The sequence below is a fragment of the Zonotrichia albicollis genome, chromosome 13, assembly GCF_047830755.1.
Source record: "Zonotrichia albicollis isolate bZonAlb1 chromosome 13, bZonAlb1.hap1, whole genome shotgun sequence".
Taxonomy (NCBI): Eukaryota; Metazoa; Chordata; class Aves; order Passeriformes; family Passerellidae; genus Zonotrichia; species Zonotrichia albicollis.
In genome coordinates, this window is record NC_133831.1 from 2,102,240 (window position 1) to 2,126,315 (window position 24,076).

Here is a 24,076-nt window from a genome sequence, read left to right on the forward strand (position 1 = left end):
ACCTAAAGAACAGGATATGGGCTGCTCCTGCAAGACAAATGGTTTGAAGCCTGGAGCCACAAAATTCCAGGTTTGCACAAACTAAAAGCTCCACAGCTTCCTCTGCATTACAAATGAGCCCAGAGTCCTCAAAGCCTGAAATCTGCAGGCTCTAACAGAGCCAAGTGGAGAAGTGGAATCTCTTGTGGCATCGTTTTTTAAAATAAAATTTATTTTTTCAATGCTTTAATTATTTTTTTGTAGGAGCAATTTGAAATAAAGGAGAGAATACACAGGAAGAAAACACTGGACTCCAAATCTGCTTCAGAAGTGCTTTGAAGTCCCCCAAGATTTCTCACTTCTAAGCGACAGCAAGAACCCAGAGAAGTTTCCAGCCCTGTGTGGAGTCTCCAAACTGGGAAAGGAGGAAAATGGGCTGAAATTCCAATTTGCTGCTGTGCAGGGTTGCCTTTCCATGGGTGTCAGCAAAAGCAGAGCACAGAATGAATTTCAGATGTAAAATCTGTGCAGTCACTGTCGCAATCTAAAATGCTGTTTTACAACCAGGTCCCGAACAAGACATTTCCTACCAGGAAAAATCACAACCTGAAGGCACTGGAGGAGTTTTTAAGGAGATAAAAAGTTCCCAGTGGCATTAAAAACATGATTTACCTGCAGGAGAGAGAGAAATCCCCCAAAATGTGCACACAACAGCAGAGTGGAGCGAGCTGAATGCTCCCTACCCACAAATAATTACAGGCAGGAGAGCCCCCAGCATATCCCACTCCCAACCCACCCAAAATCAGGATATTGGAAATTAAACTCTCACTTGGGGAAATCCAGAGGAGAGAAAAGGCAGGAAAGCTCCAGGGACAAGGGATTTGAGGGTTTTTTGGATCATTTACTCTCCAAAGCTGCATCAAACATTGATATTTTACACAGCATCCACGAGCCACAGAACAGCACAGAAAAATCCAGGCAGGAATATAAATCAGCACTTGGACCAAAAGACAATGATTTGGAAGATAGATGCCCATAAAACAAGAATAAAGAACAGGATTTAGATAATTTAAGACTGGCTGAGTGTGTTTTTAGTGATCTTTTCATGAATGGTGCCTCAAAAAAAAAAAAGATGTCCTTATTTTAAAACAATAAAAACCCAAAGTTTGCTTTTTTGGGGGGGAGGAATCTCATTTCCTGAAGGAAGCTTTCCATAAAAAACACACCAGAGACTTAAAAATAATTCAGTGATTTCATAAATTGCAGGAGTTGGGCTGATTTATACAGACAGAGAGATCCTGGCTGCAGCTTGGGAGACAAAAAGGGCTGCAAAGAGAATTCAGGAGCCACAGGGGAGAAAAGAGGAAATCAAGGATCAACATTCCAACCTGAGCAAGGAAAAGCTCAGGAAGAGGGCAAAAACCAGGAAAATTCAAGTCAGCTTTAAAAGGCAACAGGTGCAGGAGGGATCAGAGACAGGGAGAGAGCTGGGGGAGTTCAATTAAAATTAAAAAGAGCAACACAAGCAGGTCTGAAATAAATCTTTCTGTGGTTTTTAAAGGAAACAAAAACTAGGAAATGCAAAGGAAAAAAAGATTTGATTTGGTGCAAACACAGAGGCAGTGACTGAAATGATTCAACACTCCCAAATTTTTGGAGCATCTGCTGTACAAAATAAGGAGAGAAAAGGTTGGAGTTTCCTAAAAACCAGAATTAATTATAAATGAAGAAAATCCCAGGGAAACCATGTTCCTGGGGAATTAATCCTCTCTTTCTGAAAGGTCAGAAGTCAAGGGGCAAAAGACAAAACAATCCCCACAGAACATGAAAGTGTAAAGAAATCTAATTAAGCACAAATTGAAGAGGAAGAGATCAAAACCAGCCATGAAATATTCCATCCTCATCCCACATTCAGAACCAGCTCCTAAAAATCAAATTCTATGGCAGGAGTTTCATTTGCACACCCTGAGTTTCTGCTGCTCCCCATTCTCCAGGAATCACAGATTTCCTTGGAAATTTCTAAGGTAAATCAGTATTTTCATGCACTTGGCAGAGTTAGGCTGAGGTGGCCCAGAAATTCCTGCAGGTTTTGGTGCATTCGGAAAGATTTGGGAAAGGGCAGCAGAGAATCCAACAGCCATGTATAAAATACAAATATATTTCTATTAATACAGAATCCAAGCAGATTTGGGTCACTGCTCCTTCACTTTCCAATTCCCTCTAATTTTTCAAACCCAAAGAACCTGGTTTATTCTGATTTATGGAAGGAGCCATCAGCATTCAAATATTGCCATCTAGTGGGGTGTCAAATTCCCAGTGTGGCAGGAAAAGATGGATTTTTATCTGCTCCTGCTTTGCTCCATCCCAGCTCCCCACAGGACACAGAGAGTGCTCTGAAAGATTCTGGAGCTGCAGGTGCAGGGAGAGGCTGAGGTGAATTAATTAATTAACCCCTGCAGAATTAATTAATCCCTGCAGAATTAACTAATCCCTGCAGGAACAGAATATTTGTGATGTTCCTGGAAATCCCAGAGGGATCCTTCAGTCCCTTTCCTGATGGTGACAGAACATCCACAGCTGTTTAATAACCTGAGTAAAATTATTAACAATTAATCAACCCCTACAAGAAAATCATTCTGGACCAAAGTACAATTATAATAAATTAATCAATCAACCCCTACAAGAAAATAATTCTGGACCAAACAAAGGGTTTATGATCTGAAAAGAGAAAACTCTTCCTGTTCTCTGCTCCAGGTCCCAAGTTACACCAGAGTGATGACACTGGACAAATGGCATTTGCTTCTAGTTTTTTCCATCACTTTTTTTAAAAAAAAAATCTTACATTTATTCCTATTTTGTCCCCAATTTTTACAAGAGAAGACAACAGCTGCAGCAGAAACCTTCCCAATGAGCCAATCTTCAGACTTGCCCTTTTCCTCGTTCCACAGCCCTGAAGGAGCCCTGGCAAAGGCATTTTTGTGTGCCCAGGCTCAGCACTGTGCTCCTGCCTGTGCAGAGCTGCTCACTCCAGCACGTACTCACACCAAGCCAAAAGGGAGAAGCACTGAGGGATGGAAGGAGTGTGCAAACAGATGGTCCAAGTGACCTCATACATTCATTTTCTGGTTTCTGGAGAGCCCAGCACTCACCAGAGCCTGACAGCACATCACACACGGTGCAGTTACAGCAGTGGGGACTGACAGCCCCACCACGGCTTTGCCAAGAATGGAAAATTGAATTTCTCACTTGTCTAACACAAGGACAACAAGAGGAGAGTGAGGAGGAGAGAGAAAACACACAATTTATTTTCTTTCCCCAAAATAGCTGCCTTTTTTTTTTTTTTTTTTTTTTCAGTTTATTAACAGGGCCTGGCCAGGAAAATAATTGAAATCAAGAGAAGTGCCCAGGAAAGAAGCAAACTGCAGGCAGCAGCGAGTTCCAGCTGAAAGCAGGGCCAGCACTGATGCCATGGATGAGAACTGTGGGGCTGAGATAAACTCAATGGGTTCTCCCATTATCTTCTTGCCTGGCCTCAAACGAGGTTATCAGTGCCCTGCATGTGGCAGCATTTAATTGATTCACAAAGCAGCAGCTCTGTGGAGCTGGAGCCAGGCTCGTGCAGCTCTGAGGGACACAGTGTGTGAGAGCAGCAGCAGCACGAGGCCAACAGAAATTAAAGCTCTTCACACAGGAGAAAAGCCCAACAGAAAGGATTTCTTTCACTTCTTGCTTTTTAAAGATGTGCTGAACTCTCAGCTTTGCTCCTGAGGAGGAGAGAGCTCCACAGCTCTGCAGCCTCGCTGGTTGTGTCCCCAGCAGGTGACACCACTGGGGACCTTCTCCACAGAGCCAGCCCAGCTCCAGGGGGAGCAGAGCCTCTGGCAAGGCTCAGAGCCCAGGCTGTGACAGCACAGAGCTCAGCAGGACCTGCACAATTCCCAAATTTCCATCCCAAACAGAACCTGTCCCACCCTGAGCCATGCTGAGGAGCACAGAGCTCAGCAGGACCTGCACAATTCCCAAATTTCCATCCCAAAGGGAACCTGTCCCACCCTGAGCCATGCTGAGGAGCACAGAGCTCAGCAGGACCTGCACAATTCCCAAATTTCCATCCCAAAGGGAACCTGTCCCACCCTGAGCCATGCTGAGGAGCACAGAGCTGAGCAGGACCTGCACAATTCCCAAATTTCCACCCCAAAGGGAACCTGTCCCTGTCCCTGTCCCACCCTGAGCCATGCTGAGGAACACAGAGCTCAGCAGGACCTGCACAATTCCCAAATTTCCACCCCAAACAGAACCTGTCCCACCCTGAGCCACGCTGAGGAGCACAGAGCTCAGCAGGACCTGCACAATTCCCAAATTTCCATCCCAAAGGGAACCTGTCCCACCCTGAGCCATGCTGAGGAGCACAGAGCTCAGCAGGACCTGCACAATTCCCAAATTTCCACCCCAAAGGGAACCTGTCCCACCCTGAGCCACGCTGAGGAGCACAGAGCTCAGCAGGACCTGCACAATTCCCAAATTTCCATCCCAAACAGAACCTGTCCCACCCTGAGCCATGCTGAGGAGCACAGAGCTCAGCAGGACCTGCACAATTCCCAAATTTCCACCCCAAAGGGAACCTGTCCCACCCTGAGCCATGCTGAGGAGCACAGAGCTCAGCAGGACCTGCACAATTCCCAAATTTCCATCCCAAACAGAACCTGTCCCACCCTGAGCCATGCTGAGGAGCACAGAGCTGAGCAGGACCTGCACAATTCCCAAATTTCCACCCCAAAGGGAACCTGTCCCACCCTGAGCCATGCTGAGGAGCACAGAGCTCAGCAGGACCTGCACAATTCCCAAATTTCCATCCCAAAGGGAACCTGCCCTCCTCCTGAGCCATGCTGAGGAGCACAGAGCTGAGCAGGACCTGCACAATTCCCAAATTTCCACCCCAAAGGGAACCTGTCCCACCCTGAGCCATGCTGAGGAGCACAGAGCTGAGCAGGACCTGCACAATTCCCAAATTTCCACCCCAAAGGGAACCTGTCCCACCCTGAGCCATGCTGAGGAGCAGGAGGGTCCCACAGCGTGCCTGAGCACCTGGAGCAGTGCAGGGTGTCCTGGAAGGACAGACTGCAGTCCCTTCCAAAGCAAACAGTGCCAGGGCGCTGTGATAACACCACAGAACAGCCTGCAGCCACTCTGTGCTTCCCAAGAACTGCAGCCCGTGGTATTTAACACTGGGAGAAGAAAATGTTGGCCCAAAGGATTTCCAGGGACCACAGGATTAGCTCATCCAGCAGACACAAACCACAGGACTCCTGTTCAGGCTCCCAGGGCTGGGCAGAGGAGCTCTTATCCTACAGCCTGAGGGAGCCTGGGCTGGGGCCAGCAGCTCAGGGATGCTCAGGGAATTGCTGGGATGAGCTCTGCCACTGCCCCAACCTCCACAGCACCCACGGCTGATCCTGAGGGACTGAACCAACAATTACCAACATCCCAATCACAGAAATCACCACTTTCTGCTGCTGATGAAATGTTAAAGACACAGCACAAAATGCCAATTTGGATCATTTTTCTTCAGGCTGTCCAGCAGTCTCCAGATGGAATCCAAGGTTTGGATGCACCTCTGCAAGTGCTGATGTTCAGGACTGTGGCATCTTGGTGTGACACTTTCAAACCATGGCATGCTATTCAATACTCTGACAGCCAGCCATACTCTGAATATTGTGGGATATTCAGAAATGAGACGTGAGAAGCTCCAAATTATAAACAGGAAATGAAAGGAAGACAAAATATGCCAAAAAAGCATACAAATATTAGAAAGGAAAGAAGAAAAAGAGGAAAAATTGGTAGAGTTAATAACAATGCAGTAATAAAAAAGGCTTTTAGAAGTGGGAAAGTGAAAGAATAGAAAATATTGATAGTCTGTATTTCTAGTGCATGCCCTCAGTAATTGCAATGTTTGTTTGGAGCACCTGAAGGGGAGAGAAGCTGGAGAGAAATGATTTCCAGGGTTCTGGAGGGGCAGGACACAAGGGATGGCCTCTCCCTGCCAGGGACAGGGTGAGGTGGGATTTTGGGATGGAATCACCCCCTGGGAGGGGTGAAGAGGCCCTGGAATGGATTCCCAGAGCAGCCCCTGCATCCCTGGCAGTGCCCAAGGCCAGGCTGGACGGGGCTGGGAGCAGCCTGGGACAGTGGGAGGTGTCCCTGCCATGGCAGGGGTGGCACTGGATCTTCAAAAGATAACTATAAATATACATATAACTATAAATGCACATATAACTATAAATATATATATCTAAATATACAAATAAATATATAAATATAAAATATAAAGACTTGGTGCACACCACCCAAACCACTCCAGGATTCCATGCTAAACATCTTAAAAAACAGCACCAGCCCTGGAGTGTCCCACAGAACACCCTCTGGTGAGAAACATCTGAGCTCAGCTCATCCATGAGAACTTCCTGCCCTTCCTCCAGTATTTCCAAGCAGGATAATCCCTGAGCAGGACAGAAATGTGATCTATTTGTGTTTATCCTGCTGTTATGAAGTTCAGACTCCTCTTTAAGGTTGTTTTCAACCTTAACATAACTAGCAAATTAGGTAAGTAAATATATTTCATATGGCATAACTGGTGTAAAACTATTTTGAAAGAGTAATAATATTAATTGAAAAAAATTACAGGGAAAAGAAACAGACTTAATCCATATTTTCCTGCAGAAGTTTTTTCTTCATGAAAAGCTGGAGCAGCAGTGCTGAGCTCCCCACACGTTTTCCAGGCCACCAGAGGCAGCTCCAAGCAGCCCAACCTGTGGGCAGCAATATTTCTATTCCTATTTCTCTTTCTCCCTCCATACATAAACTCATCCCACTGCCATCAGCTCCACAGCCAAATGTGGTTCCTATTAAGCAGCCGTGTGTGGGCTGCAGCCCCAGAGCTGGTGTGTGGATTTTTGGGAAGCAGAGCCAGTGTTTAATTCCATTTGGCCTCTGCTGAGGACACAAGTCCTTTCAGAGTGTATTAACATCTCTTTCAGCTCCTGCAGTAGGAGAAGTGCTCCCATCCCCACTGCAAGGAATGTTTTAGAGAACAGGAGCAGCAAGCTTTGATGAGGGATTTCTTTCTGTGCTGTGTTTTTGTGGCTTAAAAAGTGAAGTTATTTGGCATTTGAAGCAGAAAATGCATCATTCAGAGTTAAAAATCAGATTTTTATCATTAGGTATTCTCAGCTAACACTTTGTTTTATGGCATTTAAAAGACAGGGATGCATTCTGGAGGAAATTAAAGGGAAATGGGAAAATTCCCTCGATGAGAGTGGAGGCAGATGGGAAAATTCACCCCAAGTTTCCAGCACAGTTTGCTCCCCTCTGTGAGCACTGCAGGGTTTGAAGTTTTTGAGTTGTTTTTTTGTTGTTTCTCAGCAACAATCCTGTCCCTAACAAGAGAGTTATTTCCATGTGCATAAATCATTCCCTGAGCAACAGATGCTGTCTGGAGCCCAAATAAGAATTTTGGGGTCCAGTAATAGAAGGGCACAGATTCCCCTTAATGCAATTCATGAGTTTGGATCTCCTTCCTCCACCCAACCAGAAATTCTGCATTAAATGAGCAGGTTCTGATCTTCCATCCTCTCGAAATAATTAACTAGAACTGACAAATAAGTGGGAAAATGATTGGTGAGAGTCTGCAAAAACCCATGTGCAGAGCAAGGGGCTTGCACAGAAATAATACACAAAGTTACACACAATAATATATAAAATATGTGTATATATAAATATATATTATAAGTAACTAATCTTATTTTGTTTTCATTTAGTTACTTTGATTATTTTGAATAATAAGAACTACTGATAAATTTTCTTTTCTGAGCTTCAGAAACCCTCTCTCCATTTTTTTCCAGCATGCCATGGAAAATCATCTTTTCTATTACACCATTTCTTATAACTGCAAAATTCTGAATTTGGGAATCTCTTTTTTCCAACTTGCTCGTGGAAATTGCTGTAAAATCTCCAAAGAGCTAAACCTGTATTTTCTGTTAGGCAAAGAAAATTACAACTGAGGATGTTCTTGGATTGTATTTCACCAGCAAAAGTCTCCATTTTTAGCAGGGCTGAGGTAATGAGCTATTCAATGACATAGATTGTGTTTAAATCATTCTGGTTTCTTGCCCAAAAGCTCTCCTCAGTACCACTGCCACCCCACAAGCAAATTCCTACCACAAGTGAAAATTTAGACTTCCAAAGATAAACTTTCCTCTCCTCTTGTGGTAAACCCTGTGCAGAGCATCAAGAATTTTTAATAAACACACATCTCTTCATTTTCTATACTTTCTGCATATTACACAAAATACTTTCTCTATTAAATACAGATTTGCTTGGTGTTTTTCTTATAGGAAAAAAAAAAAAAAAAGGAATATCTTGGCACTGACAAACTGCAAGAAACTTGAAACGAAAGGAAAAACAAAATCCTTTCTATTTCCTTGGGCTCCTCTGGCTGTGACTGGCACAGGCCAGGCTGATGACATTGGATTTTTCATTTCTGGTTGAATTAAGTCATCAAAGCATCATTGGCTCAGAGCAGAAGCAAATCCCACTGTGGGGACCGGCCCTGAGGGGCTCCCATGGGAGGGCCACTGGGTTTGGGGTGATTTTCTGGGAGAACACGCCAGGGATGAAAAGCAGATGTGTGTGGACAGGAAAGGGGGTTTGGGATGGCAGGGATGGAACCGTGGCACACACAGACCCTGAGCGTGGGCACAACCCCATCCTCGAGAGCTGAGCGCTCCACATTCCTCACCAGGCTGCTGAATCCAGCTCCACTCCCACTTAATTACTGCAGTGATGACACATGAGGTTATTAAATGAAATCATCATTTCTGGACCCACTCTTCTCACTGCTACATTTGCTGCTCCATCAAGTTCTCCTGTGTTTTCTTTGCTGGTTGCCACAGGATTCTTTGTCCTTGCTGGTAGCAGATCAACATTTCACTGCCCAAACCAGACTTCTCTGGCCAGATCCACACAGGCTCGATTTTTTCCAGAAATCCCTAGTTTTTTATGGCCTGGCTCCCAAAAGAAAACAACTCAGCAGCCAAGAGCAGGAAGGAGTGAAGTTGTTTCAGATACCTGGATCCCAAACCATGCTCATATCACCAAAGTCAGACCCTGACTGCTGCTCGTGATCCCCTGCTCTCACATCTGTGCCATTCCAGGGATCACTTCCATAATCCAGTATTTTCATGGTCAGAATGCCTCACAGAAATGACATCATCCCCAGTTTGAGCACTTGGTCACATGGACACATTCCTTCCCCATGCTCACACTGGCAAACATCTCATGTTCCTCCACCACCAGTTACAAACTGACCCATGTGATTTGTGCTCTCAGATTTGAGGGATGGGAAAAGAACTGCCTGGGAATTGCTTTAACACTGCTGCAAGATCCATTTCTTAGTTTTTTCTAAAAGCTTTTAAGAAAAATCTATGTTTTAGTAGCAAGATCATTGACACTGATGAGATCAGCAGACAAGAAGGCTTTGGAGATCAGCATTAATTTGTATTATCATCTCTCTTAAAAATACATATTTCATGTGTTTGTAAAAGAAGCCCAAAGTTGTCTTCTTCAGGTAAATAATGAAGCAAAAATTGCCCTAATGCAGCCACCTGAGTGGGGTAGATTTGATTTTCAATTTCCCAAAAAAATAGCCAGAAAACCCCTGGAAACAGCAGCAGATAAGAGGAACATGATTCCTGCCATCACCAAACACCATTCACATTCCCTTCCCTGGAACTGTCCCACAGCCACTTCTCCAAACAGCACCCCAAACAATCCCTGACCTCTTCCTAAGCCTTACCTGGAGTTTCAAATTGCCAATTCCATACAAAATCCACCAGGAGGATAAATTATTCCCACTCCAGATCCACTGGTGATACACAAAACGTGACTATAAAGGATCTGGTAACAAGAACACCTCCAGGTTTATTAGAATCCAGTTCAAGGATCCCTCCTGGGCCTGCCCAGACAGCCCAACAACCCCAGCCTGTGCCTGGGAATGGTGTCCAAACACTCGTGGAGCTCTGGCAGCCTCAGGGCCGTGCCCATTCCCTGACTGCAGAGCTCAGCCACCACCTGGCAGCAGAAACCTCTCCCAAAACCCTGGTTGTGCTGGTTTCTTGGAAATAAAGCACAGGGAGCAGACTTGGCTGTCCTCAGTGTATTCACTAGCAAATCAGCACAGCAGAACACGATGCTCACGTCCAGATTCCTCTTTTCATTTCAAACCAGTGGCTGGGCCTTTGTTCTACATGAAACCACATTTGATTCCTTTTAAATTAACAAACATCATGCCTTTAACACAAATGATATCAGTTCACAGCTCCATCACAGCTTAAATGATGCAAAGACTGGTGCACATGGAGCAGACAGGAATCCAACAGTGTCCTGCCATTCCTGCTGTGAAGCCAGATTTTATGATCCTGACATTGCCAACTTTTCCCATCACAATCTCAGCAGTCTTTTGAAAAAAGAGACGTAAATAGGAAGTCAAAAATTACGGTTCAAGACCATGCTGGTCTGAGCACTTGAACAGTACTGAAATTTGTGTTACTAATTATTTCTGCAATATTTACTACACTCACAGCTGGCGATTGCACAGATGTCAGAATTCAGAATAAAAGACGGAGGAATTTCTGGTGAATACCCACCAAGTGAAGTAAACCAGCCTTTTAGGATTTCTTCCTGAAACCCTTAAACCTTTTTCATAAACAAAAGCCACCAGAACATCTCACCACACATCAAACCCACTCTTAAAATCTCACTTAACCCACTCATTTCAGCCTTATCCACACGGTGGTTTCACTCACAGCGAATCCCATAGATCATGAGAGGATCCAGCTGCTTCTTGCCGTGCTTGCCCTGGCCCGAGAGGTTGGAGATGGCCTGGATCTCCCTGTGGAAGAGGTAATCCAGCAGGGTCAGGGCCATCTTCTCGGCCGTGCGGCAGTTGGTGCTGATGTGCAGCATGTCCGCGGGCGTGATGGGGCAGCGCACGCGCATCTCGGGGTTGTTCTCATCGCCCAGCCACGTCCCGTTGGGGTAATCCTCTGAAACACACATGGGGAGAGCTGGGTAATCCTCTGAAACACATGGAACAGCAGGGTAATCCTCTGACACACATGGAACAGCAGGGGTAATCCTCTGAAACACACATGGGGTAAAGGCTGGGGTAATCCTCTGAAACACACATGGGGTAAAGAATGGGGTAATCCTCTGACACACACATGGGGTAAAGGCTGGGGTAATCCTCTGAAACACACATGGGATAAATGGTGGGGGAATCCTCTGAAACACACATGGGGACAGCTGGGTAATCCTCTGAAACACACATGGGGTAAAAGGTGGGGTAATCCTCTGAGACACACATGGGGTAAAGGCTGGGGTAATCCTGTGAAACACACATGGAGAGAGCTGGGGTAATCCTCTGAAACACACATGGAACAGCTGGGGTAATCCTCTGACACACACATGGAACAGCTGGGGTAATCCTCTGAGACACACATGGAACAGCTGGGGTAATCCTCTGAGACACACATGGGGTAAAGGCTGGGGTAATCCTCTGACACACACATGGGATAAATGCCGGGGTAATCCTCTGACACACACATGGGGAGAGCTGGGTAATCCTCTCAAACACACATGGGATAAATGCTGGGTAATCCTCTGAAACACACATGGGATAAATGCTGGGGTAATCCTCTGAAACACACATGGAACAGCAGGGTAATCCTCTGAGACACACATGGAACAGCAGGGGTAATCCTCTGAGACACACATGGAGAGAGCTGGGTAATCCTCTGAGACACACATGGGGTAAAAGGTGGGGTAATCCTGTGAAACACACATGGAGAGAGCTGGGGTAATCCTCTGAAACACACATGGAGAGAGCTGGGGTAATCCTCTGAAACACACATGGAGAGAGCTGGGGTAATCCTCTGAAACACACATGGGGTAAAGAATGGGGTAATCCTCTGAAACACACATGGGATAAATGCTGGGGTAATCCTCTGATACACACATGGGGACAGAGGGGTAATCCTCTGAAACACACATGGAACAGCAGGGTAATCCTCTGACACACACATGGAACAGCAGGGTAATCCTCTGAAACACACATAGGGAGAGCTGGGTAATCCTCTGAAACACACATAGGGAGAGCTGGGTAATCCTCTGAAACACACACGGGGTAAAGGCTGGGTAATCCTCTGAAACACACATGGAACAGCAGGGTAATCCTCTGAAACACACATGGAACAGCAGGGTAATCCTCTGAAACACACATGGGGACAGCTGGGGTAATCCTCTGAAACACACACATGGGGCAAGGGTAAGCAAGGAGACAGGCTGGGGTAATCCTCTCAAACACACATGGGGAAGGGTGAGCAAGGCTGAGGTAATCCTCTGAAACACACATGGGGTAAAGAATGGGGTAATCCTCTGAAACACACATGGGGAGAGCTGGGGTAATCCTCCGAAACACACATGGGGTAAAGGCTGAGCAGGGAGGCAGGCTCAGGACACAGCCAGGATTGCTCAAGTTTGCATCCTCTCCCCCACTTTGCCTCCTGGTGTCCATGGGCTGTCCCAGCTGAGCGTAGTGGGATTGCGGTGCCGGCCACCGAGAGAAAGAAACCCAAATTCACCCAGCAGTGACCTAAAGCTGTTGTTGTTCATGTTCTGACCCACACAGCAACTGGTGAGGCCAGTCCAGGTGTCCAGCTCGCTCTCAGAGATCTCTTTTATTGAGAAACCACTCCAGGCCCAGTACTCTCATCCCATAAAAATGAAGGTTAACTGCAGCTCTGGGATATTCTCAAAGCACAGCAAATTTCAAGCAGTCAACAGCTTTGAACCTTGTTTTCCCCAAACCCATGAGATTAAAGCAAGGCTAAGCAAGATTATAGATTTAGGAAATTATAATCAATAGTGAGCACTAACTTGTTTAATCATTTAAAAGGAGTACATCAAGCAATTACAATAATTTAGGATGTAACCAGATATCCTAAATATAATTTGGGTTTTTGCTCATATTTACTGGCTACATTATTTTCTAAATAATAGCTTCCCAAGGAGCAGGCCCAGCAGAAGGATCATTATTCAATCACTGATCCTCTTCCCTCTTATTCAAATACAGGGCCATCAGAGCCACAGCTATACCTACCTACACACACACTCAATAAATTAAGAAGTTTTTTATTTCTTTCCCAGTTTGTCAGGGGGAACAAAAAGGGGCACCAGGGATTAAATTAAATAAATAAATTGACTTCAGAGGAATATTAGGCCCTCATTTCAAGTAACCTGTGCAGACAATGCCAAAAGTTGATGGATTCAAGACTAACCAGAAACTGGAAGAGAGCTCAGGACCAACTCCACCTCAAGTGGAGGATGAACACAGAGCCAAGGATGAGACTCCCATTCCAGACATAAACCAAACCTCCAGAATTCCTCACACTGCTCACAGGAGCAGGGTAGGAGGCACTCCAGCAATATTTCAGTGGCCACTGACATGGACCATTTGGATTTGATTTCCATGTTTGCTCAACTGTGGAGTAAAACAAGGTTTGCTGACTGAGGGGTCACTCAGCCCTTCCACTGAGAGCTTTACATTTTCATTTATTGTGAACAGCATTCAGTTACAATTCCATTAATGACTTTTCTTTCATTAAGTGATCTTAGAGCAGAGTTTTGTGTACAGACAAAGTCCCCAACTCCTGGTTTCTATTCCCCTTCCATCCCCAAAGGAGGTGACAGAGCTCAGGTCAAACAGCATTTCCTCCTCACACCGAGCAGCACCCACAGCAAGCAGCATCTGGATATCCAAATCCTGCCCTGGCCTTTATCAGACTACAAGCCAGAAGAACTCAATAAAATAGAACATAAAAGCAACTCCAAACACTCCAAGCTGCTTTTCCAGCACGACCTTTGGGTTGAGTCACCCCACATGTCAGAGCCGAGCTCGCAGGCTGAGTAACGACAGGATGAGGCAAACGTTGGGTTGTGCAATCCTGATTTATCACTGAGAGCAGCAGATTATCAGCACGAGCACAGCCACACAACCAGGGAATGGCTTGGGCTGGAAGGGACCTTAAAATTCATCTCCTCCACCCCTGCCATGGGCAGGAACACCTTCCACCATCCCAGGGTGCTCCCAGCCCTGTCCAGTCTGGCCCTGGGCACTGCCAGGGATGCAGGGGCAGCCACAGCTGCTCTGGGCACCCTGGGCCTCCCCACCCTCACAGGGAAAAATTTCTTCCTTATATTCATTTACTTGCAAGGAAAACTATTTATTGTTGACATATGGAGAAACTCATCCCTCCAATTTTTTTTCCTGCTGAAATCAGAACTTCATGCCCTGCCCTGAATATATTTTTATACACTTGCAAATTGTTTGTATTTTTTTTTTTTGCCTTAATTTGATCCTTTCTTTTTTATCCTGAGCCAGGATAGGTCAGACTGGCTGCTTTCTGCTCCCAGTACCAGGTGCCATCTGAAAAATAAAGTGGTTTGGATGAGTTGTGCCTTGTTTTGCATGCCACTGTGTCTGGCCTCACCACAAGTCTGGTTACCATTATCAGGGAAAACAACAGGCTGTTCCTCAAGATAAATGGACTGGGTTAGAAAAATTTGGGCAGATCTGGCGAAGCAAAAACATCTCTGGATCAATGTGTACGTTTTTCAAAGAAATTCTAGGAAGCCTGAATAAATTATCCTCCAGCCTATCACAGCCTTGCTGCCTTACAGCTCACAGGATTGCTGTTGATATAGGAATTTTTGTTCCTTATGGAACACCTTTCCTTTTGCCTGCAGACTTTTCTAACAAACGTTGTTAACCTACATGAACCAAAGATTTTGTTCAATTTGCAAAATCCTCTCTTTTTTCTGCTGGCACAGAGTCCAGAACATACTGTTTTTACCACATGCAACTGTTCTTTTATTGCTCCCAGCCTGGAAAAAAAGACATTATCTTGTTATTCTGACCTATGACCACAATCCCCCCACTAAATTATCTCTTGCATTTTCCTCCTCCTTTCAAACAGAAAGGGAATTTATTTTATAACCATTTTGCATCAGGCATGACTGAAGTTAACCATGAATCCACTGCAGCTCTGTGAGGGCACAAAAGCTGAATTATTCCTTATTTTAGATCAAAATCATTCCTGCCAGGCTGCCAACACATCTGGCACTTTGCAGGGAGCAAACACAGGAATGACACCCAAAAATCTGGTGGAAAGAGGAAATCCAGGGCCTGTTCTGAGTGAGGCACAAACACCCTGAGCTCTGGTGTGGGGTGGAGGAGAATGGATAGGGAAGGAGAAAATAGATTGGGAATTGGGTGGAAATTCCCTCTAAGCAATTAAATACATAAACACTATTGAGTAAATCTGGATCATTGCAGTCTCCCAGCAGTGAAATATCCTTCAGTGCATGTGGAATGGTTCTTGAGGTGCTTATCAGGCTTTGGAGGTGATATCTGGGTGGAATAGGTTATTCAGTGCATGCACTGTGAAAGGCAGAGTCCACCCCCAGCACTGCACAGCCATACCCTGCTGCTCCTTAAACACTTCCAAAAACTCAGCAATGTCAGCTGGGGAGGAAGGGAACCCTCAAAGAACCCCCTTCCCTTCAGCTCAGTGAAGCACAACTGCACACACTCACCTGGAGCTCAGCCCTTCACACACCCTCTCATTTTGCCCTATTTTTCCTAAATTAGCTGAGGAAGAACTTCATTGCCTGGAGGGTGGCAGAGCCCTGGCACAGCTGCCCAGGACAGTGTGGGGTGTCCCCCTCTGGAGACACCCCAAACCCAGCTGGCCGTGTCCCTGCCTGGGGCTGGGTGATCTCCAGAGCTCCCTTCCAACCCCAGACATTCCCTGATTCTGTGAATTTTCCTGAGGACTCTGCTGCCCTTGCAGGGGAAGGAGCTTCCCTGCCATTTTTTACACCAAATATCACATCACCACGGATCATTTCTCCTCCCAGTGCAGAAAGCCCTGCCAGCTTTATCCTAATTCCTCTCTGCATTCACAACCCCATTTCCCACCCCACACCCACCAATTTCTAGTTCCACTGTTCCACAGTTCTAGTTCCACTCTCCACTATTCTTTCTTCAACATCACAAAATTTGCCTTTATCTCCATTCTACTGAACCCAGTTTGCTTTCCAGTGCTGGTTTTGAGTCTTTTTTGCTGCATTTCTTTTATCTCCCAGCACAGCTGAGCATCCATCCCCGTTTGGGACGTGCTGCCACGCAAACGAGGAATTCTCTGGGAACAGGAGGAGCCAGTGTGGGGTCAGCAGCAAAAAAACCCTGTCAAGAGAACAAAAACCAGACAGGGGCTGCTCTGGATGTGCTCTCCCACCCAGGGAAGTGACAGACACTGAGCTGTTCCATTTTTCCATTGGGATAGGCTCCCTGGTCTGACATGAGCATGAAAGCAAAGCCAGGCTGTGCTCCAGCCCCAGGAGCTGTCAGTCATTCCTTTAAAACCAGGGAAAACAAAAGGAAACACCTGCCCACAGAAATACTGGAATTAACATGTTCCCTCACTCCAAGAAGTTGTGTTTATTTTAATCTCAAGGCTGGGTGCAAAGTTGGCAGTGGAGGAAAAGACTGGTAAGCGCAGAGAGGCAGAAAGATGAATTAATCTTTAAAAAATTAAAATAAACCCCATAGAAACAAATCCTAACTTACAAAAATAAACCTCCATTTCTAGAGAAATTAAATAATGTTTTGGCTGATGTATAGAAGATTCAACATCAGCATCATGTGGAGGGTTGGAACGAGATGAGCTTCAAGGTCTCTTCCAAGCAAAACCATTCCGTGATTCTGTGATCTTTTAATGAGCTCCTGTCAATTAGCAGAAGTTCACAGGGGCAGTGATTAATTGGCAGAGAATCCAGAGCACTGACTTTATTAATTAAAAATCATTAAGTGTGTGGAAGGGAGGGATAACCAGGCTGTAACTTCACCTCCAGATGCAGCAGTGGGATTGAAAGCTGTGCTAAAAGAAAGGTTAAAGAGCTCTAAAGTCACATTCAGCAAAACCTCCTCCAGCACAAAATGCAGCTCAGACATTGGGAATTCTGCCTGAGGAACAGCACAAATGGCCTGGGCACTGAGCTGGAGTTTGTCACTGGACTGTGCTTGTGGGGGGCAAAGAAAGGTTTCATTTCTTGTGAATATCAAAGAAAAATCCCAGAATCATGGAATGGTTTGGGTGGGAAGGGACATTGGAGATTATCCAATTCCAGCCCTGACACCTTCCACCATCCCAGGGTGCTCCAAGCCCTGTCCTACCTGGCCTGGGACACTTCAGGGATGGGGCAGCTACAGTAAATCACATTTTTACTGATTTTTTGTGAGCCTTCTCTGGGAAATCCATTCCAGACCCTCCCCAGCCTCACAGGAAAGAATTCCTGCCCAGTATCCCACCTGACCCTGCCCTATTTCAGATCAAACCCAGAACAATCTCCAGGTAAATATTCCAGAGCACACAGGTAAATATTCCAAAGGTAAATATTCCAAACACACAGGTAAATATTCCAATGGTAAATATTCCAAACACACAGGTAAATATTCCAAAGGCTGTGGCTGAAGGAGACCCAGTCCCAGCTCACTCCCTGTGGATCCAGGACCAGGAGGAATTTTGGGAGCAGCCCTTGCCCTCACAGGTTCTTCAGCCTCAGCACAACATCACTGAGGCATCACTTGTTTGTTAAGAATAAGGCTCAGTTCTGGTGAAATCCAAGAGAGATTCCCTCACTTTATGACTCATGGAAGGATGTGATCAGATAAAAAGTTCAGATAAAAAAAGATCCAAAAAAACCTCAGAGAATTAAAACCCATGGACTCAAAGGGCTTTTTAAAACCTTGGAAAATGTGTTTCACATCAGAAAATCAGATTTCTAATGTGGATTTTGCCCTTTTTTCCTTGTTTAATATATCTTTGTTATATTTGGGTGGAGGTGGGCCAGGGTTAACTCCAAATATCTCTGTGGCAGACACCTGCAAGAAACTTGTTCATCTGCTGGCTCCCAATAATTGAAAAAATAAGACCCAAAGCAATTCAATTTATAAAATTTTCTTTGGCTTTCACCAGTCCTCATCAGTGTCTCCACATCAGCACCACATCATTTGAGGGTACAAAAGGTTCACTCCTGCTCTGCTCCAGCTCCTCCCACTGTCTGTGCCTGTCCTGAGGAGTTTGGCAGCAAACAGCTCCAAGGGCTCATCCCACGGGTGAGATCTGAGCCTGCCTGAGCTGGAAAATCCTGAGCACAGATAAGTCTGGGACACTGAGCTGCTTGGATTCCCACTTGGAAAGCAAATCCTCAGTGCTGCTTCACGCTGCCATTATCAAATGACTGCTTCAGACGCCAAGTTGAGGAGACAAGACGTGACTGAGGAGTTTTCTCTGGAAAAAACATCAGTCATCCCTTAATTAACACCCAGGCTCCCCTTATCTGCTCCAAAAATACATGGTCACATTTCCAGCTCAGGGTTCTGCATGAGAAACTGGAGGGACAGGACACAGGGAATGGTTTCACTGCAGGGTTACATGGGACTTTGGGAAGGAATTCCTCCCTGTGAGGGTGGGAGGCCCTGGGATGGATTTCCCAGAGAAGCTGAGGCTGCCCCATCCCTGGAGGTGCCCAAGGCCAGGCTGGGCAGGCTTGGAGCAGCAGTGGGAGGTGTCAGGGCTGGAACTGGATGGGCTTTAAGGTCCTTTCCAACCCAAATCATTCCATGATCCCAAGTCTTCTATGGAGGCCCAAAGAATTGATTCACAAATGAAGTTCTGTGCAAGGAGGGCACTAAGGACCAGCTGAAGCATTCAGAATCTTCACCATGTTAAAAATGGACAAGAACTCTGGAAAGCACAGGAAAAGAGTCTCAATAGAACTGAACAAACTTCAAACTTTTCCTTCTCTTACCACCCTGAAGGTGCAAGGGCAGTGTGTGAAAACTGAAGAGGAAAATAACATTGGCCCATCACATCCATCCCATGCAACCATTATAAAATAAACCATTACAAAATAAACCACTATAAAAGACACGTCCTCATGTTTAGTGTATAACACTTAATGGCTCTCCTGCTCCAAAGGTGTATCAGTGAAACTAAAAAAGCTCTTCCTGTGCTCTTTGTTCTGCACATGACACGGAACTGTACAAAGATCATTGTTTTTAAGCCTAATTAGAACATTCACAATTAAATAAATGCAGTGCTATATTTGAAGTGAGAAGATGCTGCACTCCAGAGCTCCCAGTAAGAACACAAGCATGCCAAAATTAACTGGATTTTAAAAAACACCTGGATTGAAGTCACAGTGTTCAGTCAGCAAAGAACCAGCCTTGTTCTACACCATTACTGGAACTGGGCTCAAAGCTTCTGAATCATTTCTTAGGGATAGAAAGGCAATAACACTAATTTTTAAATTATCACAATTACATGAAAGCCAGCAAAGAGCAAAGAGTGCCTTTATAGAAATCCATTCCCTAAATCCTGGAAATATCCACAGTTCAATGTCAGACAAACCCACTCTAAGCACAGTCCAGTTGTGCTTTCCAGAGCCAGGATGACAGAGTGGAGCTGCCCTGAACACCTGGTGTTTGCTCTCAGTCCTGGGCTGGGATCTCCATCCAGGTTTTACCTCTGCACACCTCAGAGTCACCTGGAATTCTGCCCCAGCTGATGACAGCCAAGGGCTGCTGTGACTTTGCCTCTCCCTGCACACCGGCCCTGCTATTCTGCATCTCTTCCTTTATTAATAATTGAATTTGTGCCATCCTGCAGGTGAAGTCACTTAGCAATTCCCTCCCGTGCAAGGGCAAGGGCAGGTGGAGGGGGGTCACTGATCTGATCCTCAAAGCATTCATCAATCTCAGAGATTTTGAACAGATGAGTGTTCCAGAGGTCTGAGGGAAATCAGATCTGCAGACATTAATGGATTAGGTGTTTCTTCAGAATTTACATGCACATCAATGGGTCAAACATCACATTTGTCTGTGCAAATCTGTGCCACCCCAAGGCAGAAAGGGAATTACACAACAAACATTCTCCTGGTGCTGGCAGCTTTGCTCCTGGCATAACTGACAGAGCAGTAAAAATTCTGGAATCACTGAGGCTGGAAAAAAACTCCAGGATCAGAGTCCAAGCTGTGCCCAGTCTCCACATGGTGCTCCACCCAAAGCACCAAGTGCCACCTCAGGAATTGCTGGGGCACCTCCAGGGATGGGCACTGCAACCCTCCCTGGGCAGTTCCCATCCCTGACCCCCCTTTCCATGGGCAAATTCCTGCTGCTGTCCGAGCTGAGCCTGCCCTGGCCCAGCCTGAGGCCGCTCCCTCTGCCTCTGTTCCCTGGGAGCAGGGCCCAACCCCCTGGCCAGACTCTTGCACTGCCCAAGCTGTGTCCTTTGAAAGCCTTTTAATAAATCCCTACTTTATTCCTTTAATCCTGTCCAGCCTCTATTCTAGACAGCCTCTCAAGGCATCATTGGTTTTTTAAGACACCTGAGGGCTCTGCGGCCTCACACAAGGCCTCGCTCTGAGGCCTTTAGGATGTCAGGCCTAACACAACACCATGCTAAATTACCAGACCTAAGGAATTACAAGCATGCACACTACAAGTAATGAGGATACATAAAATGTACATTAAAAAAAATGCAAAATCTCCCCTTGGCCCCCCACATACCTTCGGAGTTGAGGGTGATGAGGGTGACGTTGTTGCCGATGCTCTGGCTGCCCACCTGGCCGCTGTTGGACACAGAGTCGCTGGCCTCAGAGCCGCTCTCGCCGTCCTCGTTGTGGCTGTCATCATGGCCAGGCACCTTCACCACGATGGTGTTCTGCCGGCGGCCTGGCACCGCGCTGTGGGCAAGGAACACGGGTCACCTCCAGAGAACAGCCCTCAGCAGCAATGGCAGCATGGAATGTCCAAATTCCAGTGTCAGTTCAGCTTATGGGCCTGCACGTTGTTGTGAGGGCCAACATAGGTCACCTTGAGGGAATGGACCCTCAGGAGGAACCTGAGCATGGAATATCCAAATTCCAGCATCACTCAGTTCAGGTCATGGCCCTGCACATCATTGTGAGTGCCAACATGGGTGACCTCAAGGGAACGGCCCCACGTGAGCATGGAACAGCCAAATTCCAGCACCACTCAGTTCATGTCATGACCCTGCACATCGTTGTGAGGGACAACACAGATCACATCGAGGGAACAGTCCCTCAGCACACATGTGAGCATGGAATATCCAAATTCCACCATCAGTTCTGCTCGTGGCCCTGCACGTCACTGTGAGGGCCAACACAGGTCACCTCAGCCCTTCAGAAGGAGCATGAACATGGAATATCCAAATTCCAGAGTTACCGAATTCAGTTCATGGCTCTGCACATTCCTGTGTGGTCACCTCCAGAGAATAGCCCCTCAGCATAAATGTGAGCATGGAATATCCAAATTCCTGAGTTACTGAATTCAGCTTGTGGCCCTTCACATCGTTGTGAGGGCCAAATAAATGTGTTGTATAAAACGGACTCCTTTAAATCACTCTACTCTTGCAAAACTATCCAGCAAAATAAAAAAATCACACTGTGGGCAAGAAACACAGGTCACCTGAAGAGAACAGAAGGAACATGAGCATGGAATATCCAAATTCCAGCATCACTCAGTTCAGCTCATGGCCCTGCACATCGTTGTGAGGGAATTAAAAGCACTAATTAACAAAATAAATGTGTTGGATAAAATCAGCTCCTTTAAATCACTCTGCTCCTGTGGAACTCAGAGTTATCTAGGAGAATAAAAATCACACAGAATCACCAGGTTGGAAGAGACCTTAAAGATCATCAAGTCCAAGCCGTGCCCTAACACCTCAACTAAACCATGGCACCCAGTGCCACATCCAGTCTCTTTTTAAATATATCCAGGGATGGTGACTCGACCACCTCCTCAGACAGATGATTCCAATACTTTACCACTCTTTCAGTAAAATACTTTCTCCTAACATCCAACCTAAATTTCCCTTTGTGCAGGTTTAGACTTTGTCCTTTGGGTCACACATAGCAGAAGGAATAAAAAAATCTTTGGTATCAACTTCCTACATTTGCCTCAATGGAAAAGTCTAGGCCCCATGTGCAAAACAAAAGAAATATACCAGTAATTTATAAAAATATATTAATTACGACCATTTTCCACCCAGAATCCCCAGCTCTGCTTGTTTAAAATTCACTTTAGATAGTCCAAGTTTTCCTTGGACTGCATATTCCACCTTCAGCTGGTTAAATACAGGATTTTGGCCTGTTCTCAAGGGATTGTGCATGCATGTAAAAATCCACAGCTATAGAAACCCTTGTTTAATTTAACACAGAGATAATCCCATCAGGATGCCCAGATAATCCCAGCTCCTCCAGGATGCTCTCTCCCATCAAGAGGGAAGCAAGAGAACCTATCCAAGCACAGGTTCAATCTTTCCCCCATTATTACCTCAAGGATTCCTCAATTTTCCCCTCTAAGTGAAGGGAAAAACTGGCCTTTGAGAGTGGTCCTGCCCAGGGAGGGAAGGAGGGAGGGTTCCAGGGAATGGCACTCACTTGCTGAGGATGTTCTCCAGGGAATCTGCTGCTCTGCTCAGAGGCTCCTCCTGCCCCACCATCTTGGCCACGATGGAGTTCTGCCGGTCGTTGTTGAGGATCACCGTGGTCTGAGGGACAACACTGCAAAAAAAATAATCACAGAGGGAAGAGGAATGTAAAAGAGCAAAGCTTATAAATAATGCATGAAGAGGGTTTTGGTTTGAGTAATCCAGGGAGGGTCTGGGCCTTGTCCCTCTCCCGGCACCGCTGACGCCGGCAATCCATCGAGGCTGACACGGCACCACCTCGAGCACTCTGATTGCTCCAGAGGATGGATGGCTCCTGTGGAATTATATAAAAGTCCACGACCCCTGAGGAAGCAAGAAGGAATTCATCAATTCAGGACACACAGGGGGAAGTGTGTAAATCACAGCTCCACCAAATTCTTTCTGGGAGCATCTGAGTGGTTGCAGAGGTGCTGTGGCAAATTTACATGGTAATGCATCAGTTTCAGTGGGATGATTTCTAGGAAAAGAGAATTTGAAAGGATTTATTGCAAAAGTGGACAATGAGCATGGTTAAAAGGCACGTGTTGTCCTCCAGGGTGGGGAGATGAGCAGCACAAGAAGCATCAGAGCAAACAGGACCAGACTGTTACTGAATAAAAACAAGACTAAACTACTTCTTGTTTGCATTTCACACATTAAAAAGCCTAAATCCAAACACCAAAATAATTTAATGTGTGAGAAACCAGAAAAAGCTTCTCTTATCACTCCTGATGACACTGGAGAAGGAAAACTTGAGACAGGCTAAGTCTACACTGGAATGCAAAAGGAAATATGAAACAAACAACTGTCTCCACATGCAGATGGGCACCTGCCCTGTTTGCAGGGATTTTTCACATTACTGCCACACCACACTCAATATTCCCAGGTTGGGATTTCAGACTTAAACTGTTCCTGCTGTGCTCAGGGAGAACTGAGGGAGAGAAATGTTGGTTCAGTTCCCCTTTGCTCTCCCCACAGTAAACAGCTTGTTCTTGTTGTCACTGCTCCAACATCCCAAACGTGACTGGGGGTCATTTATTTTCCCCTGGCTAATTACTGAAACACAAATTAAGCCAATTGGGTGATAGCAAGTGCGTTTCCTGCAGCTGCAGCACAGCACACACTTGAACATTCTCGTGCCTGTGGAAGCCTCAAGTGCCAAATTATCCATCATCAAGGAAAGATAAGGCCCTGTCGTGGAGCTGAGGATGAACGGATCCCATTTTTGGCACAAACAAAACGCTTGACCCCGGATTTTTTGGCTCCAAAAGCCCCAGGCTGCAATGCCCTGCCTTCCCCTGCCAGTGCTGCATGTGCTGCTGGGGTTCCTCAGGGAACCCAGGGGGCAGAGCTGGGCAGGCTCTGCCAGAGCTCCTCATGTGCATTTGGAGCTCAGATTTCAGAAAGCAAGAAAGAAATGGGGGCTT

General features: G+C 45.9%; 1 protein-coding gene across 2 annotated transcripts in view; it reads right to left on the reverse strand.

Moving 5' to 3' along the window:
- BANP (BTG3 associated nuclear protein) overlaps nt 1-24,076 on the reverse strand; it is a 123,984-nt gene that overhangs the window by 71,019 nt on the left and 28,889 nt on the right. For both annotated transcript variants that reach the window (XM_074550759.1, XM_074550760.1), the window contains exons 5-7: nt 22,621-22,743; nt 20,726-20,901; nt 10,839-11,078 (exon numbers count right to left, since the gene is read on the reverse strand). In XM_074550759.1, the coding sequence (XP_074406860.1) occupies nt 10,839-11,078; nt 20,726-20,901; nt 22,621-22,743 (539 nt within the window). The remainder of the gene's footprint in view (nt 1-10,838; nt 11,079-20,725; nt 20,902-22,620; nt 22,744-24,076) is intronic.